We start from the raw sequence: 24,389 nt of genomic DNA, 5'->3' as shown, positions 1-24,389 counted from the left end.
CATTTGTAACACCCCATACCCCAAGTGCCTTACCAGACCACTCGGGTATAAGGATGCCACCATCTCTGCTTACCTTTTATGATAATCATAAGACAATGAAGAAACATACTTAATTAAATAAGTTTAAGTGATTACATTACAAAACCAATCAAGCAAAATACAAATCTGTTCTCAAACTATAAACCAACTGAAAGGAACTGTCCCTAACAAACACAAATGGAAGACTAAAGACTCTGATATGTGATGACTCCATCCCCAGCTAGATCCCACGCGTATCCAAGACATACCGCCAAGCAATCGCCACCACCCCGAATGGATCACCACAGTTTTTAAAACATTTAAACGGGGTCAGTACTAATCACACAACTCAATATACATCAACAATAAGATAAACAGACAGCTGAACTGTCACACACACACACACACACCAACCAATTCCCATCATCTCAATACTGACTGTCCACTGGACCAGCCCTGCCAGTGGGGGACCGCAGCCGTTCCCACCTAAGCCCCGCTCATCATACCGAGCGATAACCCTGTCCATTAATGTGCACATCCCCTTCCGTGGCGGGTTCCACGAAGAGCGAAACTAGGGCGTGAGATCACTCCCGCAAGTGACCCCACTCAGCCGAGAACGCATCTCGAGAACCATCAACAAACACATCCACAATCACAATCACAACAATCATTAAATCAAACCAACTACATACAACATATCACCAAGATCCCATTGTGGGACTAATACTGAGTAGGAAATCCTACCTGGAAAGCAACACAATCATCAGACGATCTAGCAGCTGTCTCAAAACCTCTCCTTTACAAATCCTTCTCCTATCACATAATCACATAATCACAATCTAACCTTAACAAATCATAAAAGCCCCCAATCCCAAAATTAGGGTTTAACGAAACTTGACGAAATACTATAAAATTGGTATGCAGATCTTACCCTCGACGCAAGGATCACAAAGGTGTAAAGAACGATGAAATCCGACCTCTCAAGCTCCGGGATTTGTCAACAACACGGATGAATGCGAAGAACGTAACTTGAATCTCCCTTTTAATGTTATTAGGTTTGTAAAGGTGTATTATGAAAGTGACGGAAAGATTTATATATTAATCCGTGTTATTAACAAAACCCGTCGAATTATCACCCAGAAACCGCTTACTCGATCGAGTACCCAAGGACACTCGATCGAGTACCCCTACTCGATCGAGTACCCCAGCTACTCGATCGAGTACCCAACAGGTCAGAAACTTTTCTAAAACGCAACTTACCCTTACTCGACAGAGTAAGGCCTACTCGATAGAGTACCCCAAGACTTATAAATACGGAGTATTACAGTTGTAGCTGTAGCTGATCTGTGTTTGTGTGGTTTATATTATGGAAAGTATTGACAACGGGTTTTACACAAAAACTCGTTGTCATTAGAGAATATATTAACAACTGTTCCTTAGAAAACCGTTGTTAAAAAGTATTAACAACGGGTTTATATATAACCGTTGTAATTACTTTTCACTAACTTTGCGCCAATTTATTAACAACGGTTATAATGTATTATAGAGTAAACCGTTGTTATTAGTTTTATATTAACAACGGTTTAAGTTTGTCCCGTTGTTAAAACCTATAACAACGGTTATCAACACATAACCGTTGTAATTAAATTTAGTAAAATTCGCGCCATCCATTCTACAACGTCTTATGGTGATTTTCGTGAATAAGCGTTGTTAAAGGGGCGTTGTAGTTGCCTGGATTTGTAGTAGTGCTTGTATTTAAAGCTGGGTTGACACGTGACACATCCACATCGTTTCAACCCAGTTTTATATATAAGATTCCTCAATCACCACCGTATTTTTACCCCTGACATCGTTTCTTATTTCTCGACTTATTAATTGACGCTTTACACGAATTTCCCAAATTACCCTTAATGACTTAATAGAATTCATTTTGTTCAAAGTAACCCTAAATCCCAATTTCTTATATAACTTCCCCATTCATTCATTCAATTGATTATCCGTTGCATCACTCCCTAAATTGAATGAATGAATGAATTCAGAGTTTAATTTTACCTATGGAAAACCAGCTCAGTTTTACCCATGAAAAACCAACTCCATAGGAATTCAACATTCAATTCCAGTTCATTATTTAGACCTGCCATACTCATGAAAAACCAACTCAAATGCAGAATTCAGAGTTTCAATTTTACCACCCAAGCTTAAATGATAAGAGAAAATTAAAAACTCAGCATCAACACCGCTTACATGGCTACAACAACAACGTTACCCCCAACGATTCAATAGTTCTCGCAAATTACGGAAGATAGGGACTATCTCTAGATGACCCAAAGTTAAGCCAGAATTGAATCGAATAACAATTACTTACAACCAAGCCTGGATCAGAAAGAGAAGATAATGAATGAACTCAATATATACACAGCTTAGCAAACTAGTTGCTCTAAAGAAAAAAAAAGGAAAAAAAAAACATTTTTGAGTTGAGATTATAATAATGGAGGCGAAAAAGGTTGAAGGCATGCATCAACACCAAAGTGGGAAAATTCATGTAAATCGTCACTTATTAAGTCGGGAAAGAAAAAAAAACAATGCTCGGGTAAAACTACGGTGGTGATTCCAAATACAGGGTGATAATATTTAAAAAACGCAATTGCTAAATCCCGCACACCCTTTTACTAAATCTCACACCCTTTGCTCTAATATTCCGTAACTACCTTCATCATAAAAAAGACCAAAAAAGAGTTATCTCTCCCTTCTCTTTCACAAACCTAACAAATTCATTAACAATTAGACAATTATGAATAGGAATTCACACATACCACACATAATTTCTTCGTTTTATCAATAATTTTATTAATCCAGTCTTTTAATTGATTTAAATAATGTTTTTTATAAAAAAAATAACAATGATTTTTTTTACAATTAGGGCTTGGATTGATAGAATATTGATGTAATGTTTTTGAAGCGGTGGTTGTGGGATTTTCGAACTGGCCGGAGTAAGGTGGTCGAGTGCACGGTAGGCAACCGAATTTGTGGCAGCGATGGAACGCCGTTGAACATGACGGAATGTTGTGTGATGTTGTCGCTGGTTGTTATGCGCGGGGAGTGGGTCGTCGCCGCAGTAGAGTGTGGTCGGCGCTGGGTTGAGAGCGGTGAATGGTGGTCGGCGCAGGGAGAGGGCTAGGAGAGGGGTTGTCCGGTGGTGGCTGTTGGGTGTTGAGGGAGGGTTACGTTTGGTTGTTGTGTTTTTTTTTTTTTTTTGGAGTTTTTCAATCACTCTCGATTCTTTCTCTTGTTTTTTTTTGGTTGGGGTGAAAAATGGGAGGGATATATTAGGATTTAGGAATAAGGGGAAAATTTATGCGGGATTGAGTAATATGATGTGCGGGATTTAGAAAGTCCCTTAAAAAAAAGCAAATACGTGTTAGTTATTTGTAATTTTTCCTTAAAAAATTCGAGATATTACTATCTAAAAAAATCCAAAAAAGAAAGGTATGTCGATTGTCGACAAGGTAGTAGGAACTAGGAAGCTCTTTCCCTCTTCTTGATCATTTTTTTTTACCGTTGAGAGAATTTTCCAGTCTCATAGTGGCGTGTTGTGCTACATCATTTTCATAATTATTCCCTTCCTCCATCAATATTCCTTTTTTCCTCTTCTTTTTACACTGTATACAACTTTTCCCGTTTCTTGTTACCTACTTAAATTTCACGCGTTTCTTTTTCTACCTAATTAATTATTCACATTTCCTCCATCTTGTGTGTAACTCAAGTAAACCTCAAAACTTTTCCCTAAATCTATGATCTACTTAATCATCACTTCAATTCTTATTCAATTTGTTCAATTTTGATCAATTAGCTTAATTTTGATCTTGAATTGTGTTAAAATCACTTCAATTCTTATTCAATTTGTTTAAATTTGATCAATTAGCTTGATTTTGATCGTGAATTTGTGTTAATTAAGCGATGAAATTGGAGGAAATGATGTTAGCGCAAGAATTGGGGAGAAAATCGGAGATAGAAGTTTGGGAGGATGAGTCGGTGAGGCGGAGGAGGACGAGGATTAGGAGTTTGAAGAAAAAGGCGGTGAATGCGTCGACGAAGATTGCGCATGGACTTAGGAAGAAGCGCGGTAAGCGGATTGCTGATTGTATGTTTGCGGCGATTGCTGTTGAGGATGTTAGGGATGAGAAAGAGGAGGAGGCTGTTAATGTTTTTCGTCGAGTTTTGGATGATAGGGATTTGCTTCCGCTTCATCTTGATGATTATCATACAATGCTCAGGTTAGTTTGTTTTAATATTGATTCTTGTAGTTGTGGTAATTTGATGTTGTTTGTTTATTTGCAAATGTTGATGTTGATACTGTGATGCGGAAGCTACTACTCCATAGGAATTACTCCTTTCATTTCACTTTTATTGTCGTACTTTCTATTTTAGGAATGATTTACGAAATATTGGTAAAATTAACAACTCTACTCCTTCAATTCGTAATTGCTCATTCATGAACGTATTTTACTCTTTCACGGACTTTTTGCCATTTAATTTCCATATCCTACCCTTCCCCAAAAAAAATACAAACCCTCTCTAGTTCTCTTCCTCACAAAATTAATTAAATCCCGCAGATTAATCAACTATGGACGCTAGTTTTCATGTCGATCAAGTAATAATTAACGATGTTATATCTAATTAGGGAGATTAAATTCTTTAGATTAATAAAATTAGGGTTCGTAGAAATAATTGTCAATTGAAAATTTATATTTCGAGTTTAGCGTCGTATGGGTGTGGTTGCAGCGGTAGGCAAGAGGGTGGCCTGTGGTGCGCACAACAATCAGTACATTAAATGATTGTTGCTGATAGTAAACTACATCTATATCACGATTTATTTCCCTCCATCTCCTACATCGAAAATATGACTACATAAAACAGTAGCATGTGCATGATGACTCTCAGTCGAGTATTGAAGGTGCAAACAATGCCCGATTTGGGTGTTCTTGTACTCGTTGGAATCGTGGGAGTGTGAAGTTTGCAAATGTGGTCAGAGTGGTGGCCAAGGGCTTCTCTAGGGGTGGCCAAATTGACGATATACAGGTGCTGGTCAGGGGGTTTCTATTGCAGGAATTCTGGGTTTGACGTGTATGGACAAGGGGCCTTTCGAAGGTCTTTTAAAGAGGTTAGGGTGCTCTTATAGGTATGATATATGGTAGGGTGATATTTAGGAGTGCGAGATACGTCGTGGTTGTGTCGGTTGTGGCGGGTGACGGTGTTAGGTGGCGCTTTCGAGGCCAAGAACAGGGACTGATCGCGCGGTCTCAATGTTAAAACAGGGGTTTTTATTAATGCTACAACAGAAACTTTACTTTCTATTATTATATATCAACATATGTAAAAGTTACAACTTCAAAAGCTTATAAATATGACAAGCTTGAGTATTCAGACAAGAGCAAGATTGAGCACAATTTATATGCTTTGAAACATGGTCTTGTATTATACACAAGGAAGTCGTACTGCATCTGAATTTGTAAAACTTGAGCAATATGGGCATTTCTGTCAAGCAACAAACAATCACAAGTCAGTCGAGATGTAATCCGACTTCTGACAGCAATCAAGAAAATTGCTAACTCGATCTTAATCTTGCATTTAATCTTCAGTCACTTCATTTACTTCATTTCTCTCGTAGAAAAGATTAAGCTCATTGATGCTGCAATTCTCTTCACAGTCAACAGTTAAATGCAATGTGGAGCGACACTTTGTAGTTAAGGCCTCGTCCCGGGACACGAACTTGGCAACATTGGTGAAATTAATTTCCGATAGAGGTACTGGTCGGTTAGGATTAAATGTTTGCCTAATTAGGATTAAATGTTGAATTAATTGAATCAAAACGACCCAGAATTTCAACAAATGAAGAATTAACGAATTTCCGGTTCGACTAATCCGGTGAGAGGCGTTGTCCGGTGCAGGATGTCCGGTTCAGGTGGTCGGTTCATAGAGGTGAGGCGGCGGTAGGGGAGCCCGGTGGTTTGACGGTGTTGGATTGTCATTTGAAAGATTAGGAAAAATGGTAGACGAGGGTGTAAAACTAAGAAGGGTATACTGGTCATTTATGTCCATGATTGAGTAAATCATGTCCATGAATGAGCATAACCCCTTCAATTTAGTTAAAAAGATTAGGGTAGTAGTAATGTAGTATGAGTAGTTCACCTATTTAACATACTAAATTTAGAAAGAAGACAATTAATTTGGAATACATTTTGGAGAAAACAGGACAATAAAAGTGGAATAAGGGAAGTACTAATTAGAGAAATGAGAGCAATGGTGATCTTAATGATGAGCGCTAATCGTGGCATATGGTAGACTTGTAGCTATGATTTTTGGTATTGATCAGCTGGTAATTTGATATTGTTTGTTCCTTTACAAATGTTGATGTTGGTGATGCGGAAACTACTACTCCATTACTCCATATGAATTACCAAGTAGAGAATGGAAGTAGTGTTGATCTGAATGATGAGCACTAATCGTGGCATATGGTAGAAAACTGCTTCCATTATACATCATTACCCCTAGTACCCATGGCAGACCAAGGATTGGGAGAAAGGGGGATACCGAACAAATAAAAGACAAACATAGAGTGAAATCAAGTAGATTGAGAATCAAAACTAAATACAAAATGAATAGAGCGAGAATCAAAGCATTAAAGACCAAAGGAGGATAAAATTATCCAATCTTGAATCTTCAATATAAAACTACCCCAAATCTTCAACTTCCTCCCATAAACCCTAAAAATACTCTATAAGACTATAATAAAGCCTCGTCTCTGAAATTGGGGATCTTAAAGTATAAATTACAACTTTCGAAAACCAAAAATGAAAGACAAAAAGAAGGAGCCTTCAACGATTTGGTCGGGCGTTACATTACGCCCTACTTGTCCTAGTTATGCAGGACGCTCCTCAATTGTGTTGTGCCGGCAGTAACTTACGAGGGATGATGTCCAGTTCCTGCTCGATAGATCTTGGGAATGATAATTTGGTTCCAGTGGTCCGAACTCGTTCCATTTCCGCTCCTAGTCCTTCGTGCTTAGATGTTGTACCTAAGTCATTATCAAAGGAAAAACGGCAACAATACAACTCAAAAAGCACTTGACAAAGGAATAAATGACAGTCAAAGCAATGTGTGCAAAATGCGGGAATCAAGGCCACTTTGGTGACAAAGAGGGCCTAAGGGTTCATAATGAGTCGAAGGAGTAAAATAAGTAGACATCACCCGTCAGCCGTCAGTTATTCTTTACCTTTACAGTACTCGGTTTATCAGTTCCAATTTATTGCAATAGTCAAAGTGAACTTCTCTGCATGGTATTGTAAGCTTAGAAGACCTCGTTACAGAATATAGAGCACTGACTTACAGTATGTGATGTTATGGCATGATACGAAGATAACGGGTAGTTTCTCTATGTTACGGCTTATTACTCTCACCAACGAACTCCTTTAGGTTTTTTTAGACATTAAAGTTTAGAAGTAGGACGCCTACTTGTTGCTTACGCAGTTATCGGTCTGATTAATGTTCACTGAAGAATGACCTTCCACCTAAACCTACATTGCAACACAGAATATCGCATTCAGGAATCTGCTAGTAAATGGAGTATAAAATGTCTCACTTTCAGTAATAAGTACTATCCACGAGTAGAAAAAACTTCCATTTTTCATTGAAAGTTTCCTCTAAAAAAATGTCATCTTCATGCAGATTCTTGAAAGCAAGGAAGTTTGACCTTGATAAAACTGTCCATATGTGGGAAGAAATGATCAATTGGAGGAAAGAAAATGGTGTAGATACAATTATACAGGTAAAATTGTCCGAGAAGCAAAAATTAGTCAACGTGAGAATTTAGCATTACCTATGAATACGTGATGTAACATCTGAGGATTGTTTTGAGATTAGGTTTGTAGGTTCAGTTGAGAACTGCTAGCTAAGTTTTCATTATCAACTCAAAAGTAAAATCGGCACCAAGTAATATACTTTACCATGGATGCTTCCCGGAGAAAATTTGAAATTTCATGTATAATAATGACTATTTTATGTCAAGGACAAACTTAATTCAACCAATCATGCTTCCAAGACGTGAATTGAAAGAAATTAAGCTTTTAAGCAAGGTGCCTGACTGATTGTCATGTGATTAGTCCATTCTATGACCTTTCTGGAGCCATCTTGTATACTTGATAGGTCTTAGGTGACTCTTTGCTATCACAAGGAGATGAAACGTGACACATTAACTTATCATTATTTCAATATAAATGCTATGTTTCAGTTGACTATCATCATGTGGAGAAAATTTGACTCTATTTGAGATGTGCGTAAGTGCTGGAACAAAGACTTCATATTTATGAAGAAATATCACAGAGAACTCATACCTCCGTTACTTCCCAGAGATACTGAAATTTCTCTTTGTCCTCATCAGATGTCATGTTCATGTTAGTATGTTGTATGAATGCATATTGTTTGGCTTTTTTACGTAATCAAAATATGAAACGCTTTCTTCTATGCGAGTTGATAGATCATTCAGAGCAGTTTGTGTAATAGTTCTTCTGTGGCCTTTTATTTAAGGCCTTTTTTTTTGTTTTGCAACAACCCATGCTTTTATCTTGCTGTTTATCACTGTATTATTAATATTTTGCCCTATTCTCTTGTACAGTCCTTCTAGACTATGAAATGCCAGAATGTTCTTCTGTTTGTTCTGTCCGATTTGCATTACATGGTATTTCTCTGTTGCACATAGTTTCGACTAATGTCCGATTAATATTTAGTGTCCAGTCATACAGGCAAATCTGTTGTTCTCTTGGCCTACAAAATTTATCATCTTTATGTATTCAGTTACGAGGTTGGTCTGTGTAGGATTTTAACTATGATGAATATGAAGAAGTACAACGATTTTATCCACACGGCTATCATGGTGTAGATAAAGAAGGAAGGCCACTGTATATTGAGCGACTTGGCAAAGCTGAGCCTAGCAAGCTTATGAACGTGACTACAGTGGAGCGCTTTCTACGATATCATATACAAGGATTTGAAAAGGCGTTTGCTGAGAAATTTCCTGCTTGTTCCATCGCTGCCAAGAAACACATTGATTCTACAACGACGATATTGGACGTTCATGGAGTGGTATGAGATTAGGAGTGATTTTTTTTTTTTTTGTTGCAGCTAAAATTCATTCCCGAATGCAGCATCTTTCATGTCCTAAATTCATGTGATTGTTGTGACTTTTTTAGAATTGGATGAATTTTGGAAAGGTTGCTCATGAACTTATAATGCGCATGCAAAAAATTGATGGTGACAATTATCCTGAGGTACTTTGTTCAAACCCTTCAGAAATTTGATGCTATGATTCTTAATCATTTTCTCATTCATTTTCACTCCCATCTAATTTATAAACGCAGACGTTGCATCAGATGTTTATTATCAATGCCGGATCTGGATTCAAGATGGTGTGGAGTACTGTGAAGAGCTTTCTGGATCCAAGGACTACCTCAAAGATACATGTATGTACTCTGCCTAGTCTGCTATATACTTCTGCTGTAGATTTTATGGAGATGTAACCAAGTTCTTAAAACTCTTGTTACTAAACCTGTGACAGGTTTTAGGCAGTAAATCATTTGGGAAGTTGACAGAGTCCGTAGACCCAAGGTTAGAATTTTTTTTCTCCCTCACATTGTTCTTGCTGGCCAGGCAGGATAAATGAATTAATGCTGGCTTCAGAAGCTGATTTTTGCATCTTACTCATGCAGCCAATTACCAGCTTTTATGGGTGGAACTTGCTCCTGCCCTGACGGGTGCCTTAAGTATCAGAAAGGACCATGGAATAATCCAGATATCATGAAAGTAATTTGCCTTCTGCAGTGAAAACTTTGTGATTACGTCTTTGTGTGGAACTCATAGAATTTAGTGATGTGGATGACAAAATACTTGTTTTGTCCTGCAGGTCGTTCATGCTCAAGAGACCATGTTTATGAGGAGAACTTCTAGTATTTCTGACTACTATGATCTCAAAACCAATTTGCTTTCCCATAAGGTATGATGCATAATTGCATATTAATTGTTTTGCTGCTCAACTCGCAGTTTACCTGTATCTTTGTTTATATTTTTGAAATGCTTTCTGCTTTGCACAGGTTATGAGCAGTGATTTGTTTCCTGAGATGGTTTCTGACCTACATGTGGGACAACTTGCCAACAAAACGGCATTAGTGGTTGAAGTAAGTTTCCTTCGAACCTTAACCCCCTCCCACACACACAGAGACGCACACAAAAATTGTAAAAATTAAACAGCGGAAAAAAACAAAACAAAAAAAAAAGCGAAAAATGGGGTTGCGCAATTGAAACTGGAAGAAGAGAGTCAAAAGACCAAGAAATTGTTTGCCTGTTTTAGATCTGCTTAATATCTTGATCAGCATTGGAAGTCGATTATATGATGCAGCTCTCTTATGGAAGTCCAGTGTACAGCATCGACTGAATTGCTGGCCCTTTCCCCAGTAAATGCCGCAAGTAGTGCTAAATTGCTACACGACTCATTTCTCTCAATTTGACACTGTTAATAGCTACTCCGTATTAATCTTTCAGACATAGCACGATTTGCAAAATCGTGGAAATAGGCTGGGTCAGTATTTCAGTAAAATCACCGAACTACCGGCTAAGAGCCTTCAAAACTCCACCCAGTAGCAGGGGCGGATCTGGGGGGGGGATAGGGAGGGCAAGTGCCCTCACGTGACAAAAAAATTTTTTTAAAAAAAAAAAAAAAAAATTTTTTTTTAAAAAAAAAAAAAAAAAAAAAGACGATAAACACAACACAGAGACAGAAATAACATAAACACAAACACAAAAATCAAAATAGAACCATAAAATCAAGACGATATTTGAATTTTAATGTATAAATGTTGTCCGCAAAAATTTTTTTTTTAACTGTGCCCCCCCTTTACCCAAATCCTGGATACGCCGCTGCCCAGTAGCACCAAATCCTTCATCTATACTGTTACACACTCAATAACATTATTCTTAATGCCTCTCTAAATTAGTTGTGTTACTTACCTAGTTACCTTATGACGGAGGCGTACACTTATTCCACATGGATATGCAGTTGTCTATGCCAATCTACCATTGACCAATCAAAGTTTCGAAAGCTTTAAAAATTGGAAGTATTCACTAATTTATTATCATCTTTATTTTAGGGAAGGGAAGGTGAATCTTCATCTATTAGTAATCTGGCAGAGGCAGAAACTGATCGCGCCGCTTTTAGAGATGCTTCTTTGACAAGTATGTGATAATTGGCATTTTATATTTCTTCTTTACCCTCTTACGTAGTCAGAATTACTGAGTTCAACTAAAAGCATGTTCCGAGTTTATTGAAGTCTGTGACCTTTATTTGGCGACTCTCTTTGAGGTCACTAGTACACTACTTATGAGAGGAATTCTTGTTGATGATGTCAGTAGACTCTCTGTGGATAGTATTAGAATGTTAAACATTGTTCTCATTTGACCAAGGTTATCAAACAATGTCAACAGATCATGCTTTTGGAGGGAGCGTATTAGCAACTCCTCGGACTGGTACATCTCAAGTTAGATGTTTCTTGGCTGGTTTCCTATTCAAGCTTTTTGCATGTCTGCATATCGTGTTTGGGAAATTTTGGGGGCTTACATTTGAAGATAAGGAGCTAAAACAGCAGCTTAAGCCTGTTATCAACCTAATGACTAGGAAGGCAGGGCCAGATTCCAAGGTTCAAAATATTCCTCAGAAAGTTGATGATAATTTGCTTAATCCATGTTGGGAAAGGCTTCAGCATTTGGAGCAACTAGTTTCTGACCTTGTAAATAAACCGGCAAGAATCCCTTCAGATAAAGAGGATACAATAACCGAGTCTTTGAATAGGATTAAAGGCATAGAGTATGACCTGCAAAAGACAAAGAAGGTTTGTCCTCCTTATTTTTGTTTATGATCACTATGAAGCTGTGTAATGTAGTAAAGGCAAGTTTGTGAGCTAAGTGGTTTTGTTTAATTCCCTTAATTAGGCCTTATTTGCAACTGCGTCAAAGCAAGTAGAGCTTGCTGAGTCGCTGGAATGTTTGAAGGAAAGTAACATTCAAGTAAGTTCCCTTCACTTTAGTTACCCCTGTGATTCCCTATATTTTATGAGAGCATCTGTTCAATTCCCTTGAATTTTTTTTTTTGTAAAAAAAATTTGTGAGGGGGAGGTTGGGACTTGGGGTTGGGGATCTCTCCAACATAGTTATGGTAGTTGTTAGAGCGTTACCCCTTTGGTAATAATACAAAAGCAGTTTTTGGATGACCAATAATGAAAATTGTGTCGCGCATCTGGTTGAATTACAGTAACTTAACACTAAAATAAAGCACATCTAGTTTAGTGAGCCATTTTGCGAAATTCAATCAGAATCCGGGAGTAAAGAATAGTGATTCTTTGGTTGTTTTTGTAAATGGAAACACGCCTATAAAACCCTGAGATTGGGAAAATCTACCAAGACATGGAGGGTTGCGTCAAATCCGTCAATATGTCTTTACGCTTTTAAAAACGTCATCTGGCCTCCAGACTTTTTGACATTTATCTCTGTCATTCCTAGCATAAGAGATTTCGTTTGTTTTGGGATTACTATTTGAAATGCACATACTGAGATCAAACCATGTGTGAATCAGGGCCCAACCACCTGTTGGAGGAGGAATTACAAATCTGCCCCTTCTGCACACTGGTAGCAGTATGGAATGAATATCAAACAGTTCGGACACTCAGGACATAATTTTTGTGATAACCTTAAGTCTCAGTTCTATACCATGCTTCCAACATTGATTCTGCTGACATCTGCAAATTCTTACGGGAGGTATCTTTCACGCTACTTCTAACTCTAGTTGCTGCTTCAGCGGCAATTGTCTTCTCTACTCCATCGAGCTGTTTTCACTATTCAGGGTGGAAATGTCAGTTTTGTGTGTGAGAATAGCTTACTAGATTTTGCCATTGTGCATATGATAGGAAATAACTTCTATATATATAAATCGGAGTATATGTCCTAAGAACCTCGGAATGTATTATCAGAAATTCAGAATGCTGCAATATACTAATATGAGATATCCCATTTTTTACTTGAGCATCAAATGTCCCTCAATCAGTCATGTACATCATCGTGTTGCGTAAAACTCGGCCACTTTCAACATAGCTTCGCTGAGTTTGAATTTAGTTGATTAAATCAAGTCTATATAGCACCAGTACATTCGATTACATAGATAAACAGTGTTCATTTGTGGGCGTAAAACTCGGTCACTTCCTTCACGTTATATTCGAATTGCAAGGAACCATTGAAAGTTGAAACAGTAGCAACCAACAATGGCAACAATGCCGCAAATTCTTATATGAGATAGTTTCACAGTAAAATAGACAATTACGATACATTTATTACCGACAGTGAGACAAGAAAAAGGACGGTGGTGTCAAATGCTGTTGACGAAAGATACAAGATCAGACGCAGCTGAACCTCCATCTTCAACTGCCTTTCTGAAAGTATTACTTGCATTTTTAGCTCGTACAACCATCTCTTTGCGCTCATCACTTTCCGAGTCCATGAATTTCCTAACAAGGGCAGCTACTTCTTGCCTAGTAAGCATCTTTTCCGGCACAACACCATTCTTCAAGACCCTCCAACCAATCTTCAAATCATTCACTATTAGCTTACTATTAGGGATTTGGTCCCAGAATATGGGACAAGTCAGCATTGGTACACCCGCGTAAATGCCTTCACTGGTAGAATTCCATCCACAATGTGTCCAAAACCCGCCTATTGAAGGATGACACAATACCTTCAATTGATCACACCAGGGCACCAACAACCCTGTCTTACCAACACCGTCTTTGAATTGAGAATTATCACCCCGGGTTACCCATAAGAATCGTACACCACTTTCTTTGACACCCTCAACAAACTCCGTTGTTTGATCACTTGAAACAGAAAGGAAACTTCCTTGTGAAATGTACAAGACCGAGTGTTTAGGTTGCAAATCTAACCATCGAAAGTAACTATTGTTGTCGATCATAGTGTCTTGTTTGAGGTTGAGGTTGAAGTACGGTATCATTGGGCCGATGTGGTATACCGGGATTCCCAGTTTAGCTTTTAGACAATCTAACACAGGTCCTTCAAATTCGTAAATTGAAGAGAACACAACATATTGTGCGTTTTTTAGAGCTGATATCGATTCAAGGACTTTGCGGTAGACCTTCTTACCGTTTCCATGGAAGACTGTTGGCATATCTGATATAGTGGCTGGAGGAAGTCCAGGAATGTAGTCCACCACTTCATTTCCTCTTTCTAAAGCAGTAAGTGCGTGCTATTAGTAATGAAACCGCCAATAAATTATTCCCTTCATGTCATTCATTTGTTTACCTTTTGTATTCATTGTAAGGGGTATTTTAATCAAGGTAAACAAGTGATTAGGACGGAGGAAGTATCTGCTATAATAGTTGGCGGAACTCAGAAATAATTAAAATCGAGAGTATGGGTGATAATGAGACGAGACAGCTCCTGAGCAGCTTGAGCTTGGCTCGAGTTTTGTTTTATGAGCACAAACCGAGCTCGGGCTCAGCTAAACTCATTATCACTCCTAATGGAGAGAAATATTACCTGAGACATCAAGAGGGAAATGACGATGCTTAAGCAGCAAATCAAAGTGAACAAAAACAGTAGCAAAGGAAGCTGACACAGTAAAAAAAGCTGCCACCGGAATATTCCTCCGGTTACCGACGCTGACAGCCCAATAAAGGTACGAGTCGTAGATAATAAACGAAGCCGGGGGTTGGAGCCGGTCCAGAAGCCGGTCGAAAGGGTCCTCGAGCTTGGTAAGGACAGCTTCAAAGAAGCCAGGGAAGTCGGCTGCTCTGCCGTGCTCAGAAGGGATTACTTGAGGGAGAGCAGAAAAGCGTAGGTTAGGTGGCGGTGGTGGGTTGGAGTCGGAGCTGAGTAAACCGATCCATTCCTCAGTGACGACGAAAGTAATGAGAAGGTCGTTGGGGTTGGTTAGGAGAAGGAGTTTGCAGAGGTTTAGCATTGGGTTAATGTGGCCTCTTCCTGGGGAGGGCATTGCTACCAGGTGGCGGGCCGGTAGCGGTGTTGGTTGTTGATTATGGTTGATCTCCATGATTGATGGGAGCTTTATATAGCAATAATGGAGCAAGAGAAGTAAAGTTCAGGTGTATATAAATCAAAGTTGATAGTGTGAGTGGGGGGTCCAAGTGTTTCCCACGCTTGGATATGAGATGATAGTCCGGATTTGAGTCGGGTATGAGATGATAGTTCATACAGTATTTTTTTTATAATAATACCCTTATTATATGCTTCTTATATTTACACAAATTCCAAGTAGTAGGCCTATCAACAACCCATCATTAATCCTTTTTACTAGTTTTAAACCTGTGCAGAAAATACACGGTCGTAATAATAATAGCCGTCATGACAATGTAAATAAGTCTATAATTAGAACTTCAACATACATACTCCCTCCCATCCACTCTTTTCTTCTCTATTTCCTAAAACGAATTATTCAGGTTTTCTTCCCCTTTCCTTTTTGAGAAAGTTTTTATTAATATTATACTCTTACCTCTCTCCACTCATGAAACCCCACCATATCCTTTATTAATGTTTAATTCTAATTATTCTTACCTCTCTCCAATAACCAAACCCCATCTACCTCCTTTATTAATATTTAATTAATCCTAATTATTCATACCTCTCTCTAATTACCAAACCCCACCCATATCTTTATCAATATTATACTCCACACCCTTAATCTCCGTGCCCACTCCAAAGAGTAAAAAAAGAGTGGATGGGAGGGAGTATAATTTAAGTTATTAATCACTACCATCTGATGCAAAGTTTGTTACAGAGTGTATAAGTAATCTAAAATGTTGTCACTACTCAAATTTTTTTTCATGCAAGCCCATATCATCTTTACCCCTCACCCTTTCTTACCCGTACAAAAATGCACGGGTTATTATACGAAGTACTATAAAATATGTTAATAATACGAATATAGTTAGACGTAGTATTTTCAAGTGATAATAATACGTTGTATAATAATTTTAGCTCGAGGGGATAAGATTACACAGGATTTAATATTTGGATAAAATAACAATATACACACTAATAAATGGGAATTTAGATCCTCTCCATTACTTTCTCTCCATTTCCTCTCTAATACAACCATATTTTAATATATTTTCTCTGACCATCCATTAAACCTTTATTTTTATGAAACGATTACACGCGTTGGATCATCACAATATTTTATCCGGACCGTTGATAAGAAATGGATGTCCATTTCTTTTGAGGAAATGGAGAGAATCCGGACCGAATAAATGGACCGTTTATAATAATTTAGTTAGTTTGTTACCATTAGACAATTTTTTTCCTTTTTAGTTTGTTACCATTAGACTTATATAAAGAGTAAAGAGAATTTTTTGCACTTAAGATGAACAAAAATGAAAATGACGCAATATTATCATCGATCATATTAACAAACTGCAAAAGTTCCCAGCAAAAAGATGCACATTAAGCCCAAAGCCTCACCAGAACCTAATCAGGTTAAATTGAAATTGGACCAACATCTACCGTAAAAACTTTATAGCATGATGCATGTAAATCCAAAATTATACCCAATAATCCCAAATTCCCAATTGTCAACTCAATCTTTTACTAAACCTTATTATTTTTTTTTGAGAAAAGATCATTATCATTAATAAAAAGTCATACGCCATCTACAACATATGCCAAGCTCAATCGGATACAAATCGATTACAACCATAGGAAATAAACTCTTGTTCAAAGAATGAAACACTGCAACAGAGTCTCTATCATCGATTCGCCGCAAAAGGCTTTCATCCATAAGAGGGTCTCCGAATCTTCCTTGACGAGTATCCATTTCTTCTGACGTGATTGATTGTAGCCATGAATCGGGCAAAATATGTAAAACCATATAACGATCTATAACAACGCTGATCTTCTGCTAACTTATTAGAAAACTGCAAACGAACCAGAAAACGAAAGCTCTCAAACTGAAAGAAGGACACCACCGATAGACGGGGACAGAGCCCTCAGAAAGAGAGATGAAACAAAAACGAAAGCGGAAATTAAACAAAAACATAAAGGAAACAAAGCGGAACACAGGAGGAAAAAAAACGGAAGCCACCGCCTTCCTACCAACCCACAACACCGTCAGATCCAAGCACCACCCTGCCACACCACCTCAACAAACTCGTCCGATAAGACCCGAACAGCCCACATACACCACGCAGACCGAGAGGAACGGGCAGACCCGTACGATCCAGAACCGGATGTGGGTAAGAAAGGGGAGGAAGGTTAATCGGAAGAGAGGAGACGGGTCGCCGGAGAAAGGTCTTGAGAGACCCCATCCCCGGCGACATGGTAGGGGGTTGATGGGTGGCGGTGGGAAGAAGGAGGAGAACGGCGGTAGCAAAGGGGGAGGATTTAGGGTTTTGTTTTTTAGAGAGAAGGGGGAGAGAAAACTAGAGAGAGATGACGATATCCGTTTTTTGACTGGTTGGAGGTTTTTTTACTAAACCTTATTATAATTAACCCATCTCACTTCACTCATTCTCACTCTTACGCCTCCCACACTCACCCTCTCATCCTCTCGTTTAATTTGTAAAATCACTCACCCCCTTCCCCGTTCACTATAAATTTCCCTCATATCCAGAAATTAATTGACATCTTATAAATTGTTGTTACATTCCCTCATCTACAATTTATACCGCATGCAATATTGAAGTTATTTAAAGAGAATAAATAATAAGAACTTCATGTAAGTATGATTCAAAATTTATATTTGGGATCTTTTTATATTTGCTTGGATTTAATTTAAAGTTGATATTTTTTCGAATTTAAATTATCCCATAGCAATTTTTTTTTTATATTTTTTCGATTTAAATCACCTCGTATCAATTTAATTTTTCTGAAAAATTTTAAAATCTATATTGATTATGTTAACTCTCATCAAATTGATTTTTTTTTTATAAACTACAAAAATTAAAAACAATACTCGTTTTTCGATTTTAAATTATCTCATATCAATTTTTTTCCGAAAATTTTCAGATCTACTATATTGGTTATGTTAACCCTCATCAAACTGATTTCTTTGAATAGTACAGAACTTAAAGATTATACTCGTATTTTTTTTTTTTTTTTGTATAATTTGATTTTTTTTTTCCCGAAAAAAATAAGGTAGAAGTAGGAGGATGATTTTTTTTGAAGTTTTTATTAATATTTTGTAATTATAATTTTTATTTTGTAATTTATTAATTTGTAATAGGATAATATATACTTAGTTTTTAATTGTATAATGTATAGTTTGGTGTGAATATTTAATCGGTAATTAAATAAGAGTGAGATAGAAATGTGATTGTAATTAAATCCACTAATGATAGTGGGGGCCCTACATCGGAAAAAAAAATATGGCTTTTTTCCATTCTTAAAACAAAGCATCTTGCTTGTGACGAGCTAATCCCGTCACAAGCTGAAGACCTCTCACAAAAAGGGAGAGAGGACAAGGTGGGGCACCTCCCATGTGCTTCCCCACTCACCTCTCATGGGTATTTTGTGAGAGGAAATGGTATCCGTCACAAGCTTGTGACGGATATCGCCGTTTTCAATGAGATTTTGTGTTCTTAAAAACTCAACAACCAATAGAAATGCAGCAAATAACTCAGTTTTTATACTATGTAAATATTCAGCGTATTTTCCATCTTTGCCTCTTCTTTTACCCTTTTCTTAACAACCTCATTTTTTACCATGTTATCATTGATTTGGTATGGAAGGAGAGGGTAAAAAAGTGAGAGAGATGTCAAAATTCTAGATTATGTGATTTGTCATATTGCAAACCATAATAGGCCATTAAGAGTTGGCCTATATTCGTCACTCTCGCAGCTCATCGGAACTTCTACTCCCATTTTTTGACTCACAAACAAGTAGGTTAACAGGTCTGACATGGGTAAGTGAGCCGAGTGGAGAAAGCCAACAGACAGGGCTACCCGTGATCAGCTCCAAGTATAACTGTCGCACAAATTTGATAGTCGAAATACACACAATGAGCGTCTTTCCCTATTTTACAATAAAATTTCGTACGAGCATTTGCTAGAACATACACACTAGCGTGACGAAAAGTCGAGAACATAGACAAAAATTATTCACATAATATTTTTCCTGATATATTCGGACATTATCCCAAAAAAACTACATGGGCGTCCATCACCTAACTTGTTGAAGTGTGTTACAAAATTACAAAGGTCATAATATACAAAGAGTGATGCACCGGAATCTAAAATGACCATTTCAACACGATTCACAATTAAGCTTTGAAGGAGGAGCTGGTCCATCTTGGCTATATCACAATCAGGTGCTTCAATGATGTTGCAAAGACACAAGAATGAGCTTGTTTGCGAAACAGAACAAGTTATGAACATCTGACAATCAGACAAAATAACCATTCAAATGCGCTCACCAAATAGAACAAGTTATGAACATCTGTTTGCGAAAAACAGGAGTCAGGACAAAAGCTACAATAGAGCATTGTTGTCCTGGGGAACAGACTGCCTATGACTTTCATCATAACTTGTGTGTTCTAGCTCCATGGAAGCTTCTTTTGTCCGACTGAAGAGTTCAGAAGGGATATTAATACCGACAAACCCAGCCATGACAGCTGCAGCACCAATGTAGTTCATCAAATTAGGAGCATGGCCAGTCAATGTATCAACTACAGCTGCTAGAGGGACCTGAATGGTGAGACCGGCTGTTGCAACTGTTGTCGTTGTCAAAAGTACAGCTTTTGCCCACAAGTAATCGCTCAGAACATTGTCAAGTAATCCTGAAACAGAATGCAGATTTGTTATGTTTCCTTTTTGGGGTAATTGCAGCCATGGGAATAATTTTTTAAAATTTTATATTGACGGGGTTTGAACCCAAGTAATACCACCCCCTCAACGGCTTTAACAGCTAAACTAACACACGTATGCACATTAGTAATGTCAAATAGATATTCTATGTATAGTTCTTTAGCTGCGCGAACTTGATGAATGAGCATTAGTTCATCAGAAGACGATGCATATTTTCCCTTCTCAATAACAATTACTGGGTTACGCTAACCAGTGCCCATCTCGAGAGCAGATCTATTTCAACCCTAAAGTTGGCAGGGTCGTGCAAAGGATGATACCTCACATTTGATTAGTCTAGATTGGAAGATAACCTTTGTTTTCGACCAGCATGAAAAACATCTAGAACAGCTTTTTCCACTCAGTTCCAAACATGACTTGCCTAGGCTATTTCCTCTTTGGACATGAAAAATGAATTTGACTAAGACAATATATCATCACAAGAAATCCACTGTATCCTAGTACCCTTTAAAACGCACATATCAAACCTAATATCACCTGTTACTCATTTTAAATCTTTATCTTACGGCTGCTCACCTTTTCCCCTCCACCCTTGACACTTATTGATGTTAGTCAGCTAGGTTAGTGTCGGATCGTAAGGATTTAAAGCAAGGTACTGAGTCACGGTTTGAAACTTCCATCTCTTAAACGGTTGTTGCAGCCTGACTTAAACCTTTATAATTCGGTCGTGAACTCGTGATGTGGTAACTAGTCCCGATATCATACCATGCATTAAAGAGAAGAAAGGGTTCTGTCTTCGGTTTTAAATCTAACATTTTCCGATTGAAGGTATCCAAGCATTATGGTGCAACTACCCAATCTCTCTCCTCCAGTGATCACTAAGTAAAATCTCTTTCCAAATAGAGCAGATTGTTTAAGAGCTATAAAGCAAACTTAGCGGCAGGCCTTTAGAATTAATCATTAAAAAACTATGCAGAAAAAAGGCATTACAGGGCAGAAAACAGACATCCACAGTTAGCGCCAAGTCGACCAAAAGACTTGATTATTTAATGATCACAATATTCCAAGGAATCACAACATTGTCTACCATGCGCTGTCTACCATGCTCTTGCTATCCAATATAGAGTCAATCTCATCAGCTCCTAAACAGATCCAAATGTACCCCAATGGCCCAATAGGCCCAATTCCACTTCCTTGGTTCTTTCCCTTTCTGTTCCTCCCCTAGATTCTTTTCTATGACCTCTTCCCGACTTTCTAATGCCCCAGGAATTTTCAAAGCTGGGCAGGTTAGGATGTTGAGGTTGAGGTGCAATAGTGCAAATGTATGACAACGTAGTGAATAAGTTACCAAATGAATAAGTTAACAATTTCTAACTCCTTGCCAGGCAGTAAAATAACCAGCAATACACACGAGTCACCCATGAGAACTAACGATCAAATCTTATGAAATATAAAAAAAGTCACCAATATTTTGAAAACCGCATTAGAACTAGATAATGTAAAACCATTCAAATAATAGAGCAGCTAATTTCCAAATTTTAAAGTTAATATTAGCATAACATGCGGTTTTACATTAACATTAGCGTAATCCGGATTTATACAACTATGCAAGTATATATGTTAAAAGAAGATGGCTTAGATACATACCTTTGCCAACTATCAATCCAGCCTGCTTCCACGTAAATGCAGTAAGAGACTCCAGCTTTGTGAAAAGTAACAGAAGCACCACAGGAAGGAAAATGATCATGTTGAAAAATCCCAGGAATCCTAGAAATTGTGCCATACTCACTTGACCACTTTCCTCATCATCAGGTAATTTCTTGCGGATAAGTGTTATATATACAGCGTAAAAACAAGCCGAAGCTAAAGCCAGAATATCTCCGAGGACAGGATTGGAGCTTATTGCACTTAATCCAGTTTCAGAGTCACCCAAGCTGACAATGACTGTTCCTCCCATGCAGAGAAGTACACCTACGAGCTTCAACCAAGTGAATTTTTCACCCAAAAATGCTAAAGAGAGCATGAAGGTGAAAAGGCTTGAAGAAGTACTCAAAATCGTATTTGACTGCAGAAATTACACACAAAAAATCCATAGTTTTATATTCAAAACGAAAATGAACTGAAGTCAAAATAATTAAAGGTGTACAAAAACTAATATGAGACAGATTCACATGTGAGACAAAGGATTATAAAAAGATTTGGGTTGGTCTCACATTTGTGACTGTCTCATACAAGATTCGCGGTTAAAGATGAGGGGATCGCTTCTTACTGTGACTGATGTATACTTGAGCGAAAGATTAAAGGTTAGCTGTGCGAAAAACCAGAATGGGCATATCAGTAGGCTAACTTTTGCTATCCTAGATCGTGTCCATCGCCCCTTTGTATCCAGTTCTAAATCTTCATCAGGTCTGTCTTCATGAGCCGAAGCCTTTTCCACCTCATCTAATCCAATCGCTGCATTAAGATCATGCTCTTCAAAGTTTTGACCAAGTTCTCTTTGATCAATACTTACACTATGACTACTACTATCAACTGCCCCATCAAAATCACCCTTTGCAAGAAAGGTGACCTCCTCAGAATGTTCCAAGTCTTGCAAACCTATGCGTCTTTCACTCCGCCAAAAGCACAATTTCCCGCTATAATCCTCTAAATAACGGGTAATTTCCACAAGAGGAATATAGATCACAAACAATGAGTTGCAAATATAAGTAATGAGGAAAGGAGAGATTCCTTCATCCACAACAGACTGAACCACATAGCTAGCAGCAATCCAAATTCCCGCGACAGCAACGATATATATTAAACCTAAAATCCATTTCCAACTAAAACTTCTCATAATCCACTGCAACTATGTTGAGGTTTTACCTACTCCTAATTGCATCACCCAATTCTTCTAATTTCAAATAAACCTAGAAATATGCCAAAACATCTATGATTATCTCAACAAAAGGATCCACACAGTGCCTGCATTACACCAAAAAAATATATATATAATCTGCCAAAAAAAAAAAAAATAGACTCAAAACCTCAAATTTAATTAAAATCAGCATGAATTATACGGAGTATACAAAAAAAAATTCTAAAAGTCTAAGAAGAATAATGAAGCTACAATTTTCAATTTGAACAAATACCCAGATAATTAAATGATGCAAAATTAAGAATAAAGCATAAACAACCCTTGAAGCAATACTCCCTCCGTTCGGTTTGATTCCATACATTTCATTAAAATACACCCCACATATATTAAACAAACGTATGGAATCAAACCGAACAAACGGAGTATAATAATAATAATAATAATAATAATAATAATAATGGTAAGTGGATAAAGATCATTTTTTTTTGTATCATAATGAAATTGACAAGAAACCCACAAAATACTATGATAAACTGATGCAAATTAGAGGAATTCATGGTGAATTTAGATAAATAAATTTAAGGTTTTTAGAGATGATTGGGTGTAGAAGAAGGGATCATACCTTAATTTGGTTCAATAAGAACAAGTTGTATTGACTTGAAGGGACCGTCTCACGAAATCTTGGGATTAATCAAGATTTTATTAGAGTGATTTACAAATCAAATAATTCCGGAGAAGGAGAATGGGAGGGAATAGGCAACTCTCAACAATGGTTGTAAGCCGACAAAATTGACGCCCGATTCGAATAACCCGACTCGAACCCAATTTGACACCCGAACTTAAGATCTGAGCTTGACCTAAAACTCGATTTAACCCGACCCATTATAATCCGACCCGAATGTTTATTGCTGCAAACGGATTATTATCTATGAATAACTTGACCCGAAATGACCCGAAGTAACCCGACCCGACCCGATCCGAAACCAGCAAACCCGAAATTGACCCGACTCGGTTGACTCGTTTGCGAGGTTTAGTTGTATGATAAATTAATAACTAGTTTTGTTGTCTGTGAAATGCACCAAGTGAAGCCATATTTAAGGTAGTGTTTACTGGCACAACATGTTTTAGGTATATGGGGAGCAGTGGTCTGAAATATGTTACCTGTCAGCCCACTGCTCCCCAAATGTAACCATTCTCATAGATGGAGCCTTTTAACTTTATCCAACAATAGATAGATTTGTCGACAAACCTTTAAAATAGTGGACAAACCTCTCTATGAACCCCTTATTACTGATGCCCTAACATGTTTTCAAATATCTGTGATGAACCATATAATATTTCCAGTCATATGAGGAGCAATGATCTGACAGGTATCATGTGCATATGGGATGGTTCGAGGCTTTGGAGCGGTCATATGGGGAGCAGTGATCTGACAGGTACCATGTGCATATGGGATGCCCTCACTTTAGTGTGTCGCCACTTTTCATATCTTAGCTTTTTGATATTACAATTAGACTTCATTCTATTTAACTTGGGTTTGTATAATTGGGATTGTTATTTAAATCCTCGACTATGTAATAACTTCATTTAACTAT

The 24,389-nt window shown here is 37.7% G+C and overlaps 3 protein-coding genes across 4 annotated transcripts; 1 reads left to right on the top strand and 2 right to left on the bottom strand.

Annotated features, from left to right (window-relative positions):
* The first annotated feature begins 3,602 nt into the window (after window positions 1-3,602).
* Window positions 3,603-13,132, top strand: LOC141592063 (phosphatidylinositol/phosphatidylcholine transfer protein SFH9-like). Its single transcript, XM_074412626.1, has 13 exons — window positions 3,603-4,292; window positions 7,744-7,843; window positions 8,890-9,156; window positions 9,264-9,341; window positions 9,432-9,533; window positions 9,629-9,678; window positions 9,780-9,873; window positions 9,974-10,063; window positions 10,161-10,244; window positions 11,214-11,298; window positions 11,548-11,951; window positions 12,052-12,126; window positions 12,692-13,132. Exons 1-13 carry the CDS (start codon window positions 3,976-3,978, stop codon window positions 12,746-12,748), a joined length of 1,803 nt encoding a protein of 600 aa, XP_074268727.1. The 5' UTR covers window positions 3,603-3,975; the 3' UTR covers window positions 12,749-13,132.
* A 140-nt stretch (window positions 13,133-13,272) lies between these two features.
* On the bottom strand, window positions 13,273-15,271 carry LOC141592064 (UDP-glycosyltransferase 87A1-like). Its single transcript, XM_074412627.1, has 2 exons — window positions 14,662-15,271; window positions 13,273-14,349 (listed from the first exon to the last, which is right to left on the bottom strand). Exons 1-2 carry the CDS (start codon window positions 15,173-15,175, stop codon window positions 13,478-13,480), a joined length of 1,386 nt encoding a protein of 461 aa, XP_074268728.1. The 5' UTR covers window positions 15,176-15,271; the 3' UTR covers window positions 13,273-13,477.
* Window positions 15,272-19,129: 3,858 nt separating this feature from the next.
* LOC141592065 (putative transporter C405.03c) lies at window positions 19,130-23,525 on the bottom strand. Of its 2 annotated transcripts, none has more exons than XM_074412628.1 (4): window positions 23,417-23,525; window positions 22,207-22,901; window positions 21,585-22,002; window positions 19,130-19,912 (listed from the first exon to the last, which is right to left on the bottom strand). In XM_074412628.1, exons 2-4 carry the CDS (start codon window positions 22,771-22,773, stop codon window positions 19,605-19,607), a joined length of 1,293 nt encoding a protein of 430 aa, XP_074268729.1. In that variant the 5' UTR covers window positions 22,774-22,901; window positions 23,417-23,525; the 3' UTR covers window positions 19,130-19,604. The 2 variants fall into 2 exon arrangements, with proteins under 2 accessions (XP_074268729.1, XP_074268730.1); XM_074412629.1 differs by having other exon boundaries at window positions 22,207-22,846; window positions 23,417-23,523.
* Between the last annotated feature and the right edge of the window lie 864 nt (window positions 23,526-24,389).

The sequence above is a fragment of the Silene latifolia genome, chromosome 7, assembly GCF_048544455.1.
Source record: "Silene latifolia isolate original U9 population chromosome 7, ASM4854445v1, whole genome shotgun sequence".
In the NCBI taxonomy this organism is placed as follows: Eukaryota; Viridiplantae; Streptophyta; class Magnoliopsida; order Caryophyllales; family Caryophyllaceae; genus Silene; species Silene latifolia.
Note: the sequence above shows the minus strand (reverse complement) of the source record. Positions and strands in the feature narration are given on the sequence as shown.

Coding starts and splice junctions, on each gene's coding strand:
- LOC141592065 (XM_074412628.1), bottom strand. CDS start 22,773: ATGAGAAGTTTTAGTTGGAAATGGATTTTAGGTTTAATATATATCGTT. Junction 22,003..22,206: donor TCAAGTATACATCAGTCACA/GTAAGAAGCGAT, acceptor TAATTTCTGCAG/TCAAATACGATTTTGAGTAC. Junction 19,913..21,584: donor TGGATTGATAGTTGGCAAAG/GTATGTATCTAA, acceptor ATTCTGTTTCAG/GATTACTTGACAATGTTCTG.
- LOC141592064 (XM_074412627.1), bottom strand. CDS start 15,175: ATGGAGATCAACCATAATCAACAACCAACACCGCTACCGGCCCGCCAC. Junction 14,350..14,661: donor TTTCCCTCTTGATGTCTCAG/GTAATATTTCTC, acceptor TTACTGCTTTAG/AAAGAGGAAATGAAGTGGTG.
- LOC141592063 (XM_074412626.1), top strand. CDS start 3,976: ATGAAATTGGAGGAAATGATGTTAGCGCAAGAATTGGGGAGAAAATCG. Junction 9,342..9,431: donor ATGGTGACAATTATCCTGAG/GTACTTTGTTCA, acceptor TTATAAACGCAG/ACGTTGCATCAGATGTTTAT. Junction 10,064..10,160: donor CCAATTTGCTTTCCCATAAG/GTATGATGCATA, acceptor TGCTTTGCACAG/GTTATGAGCAGTGATTTGTT.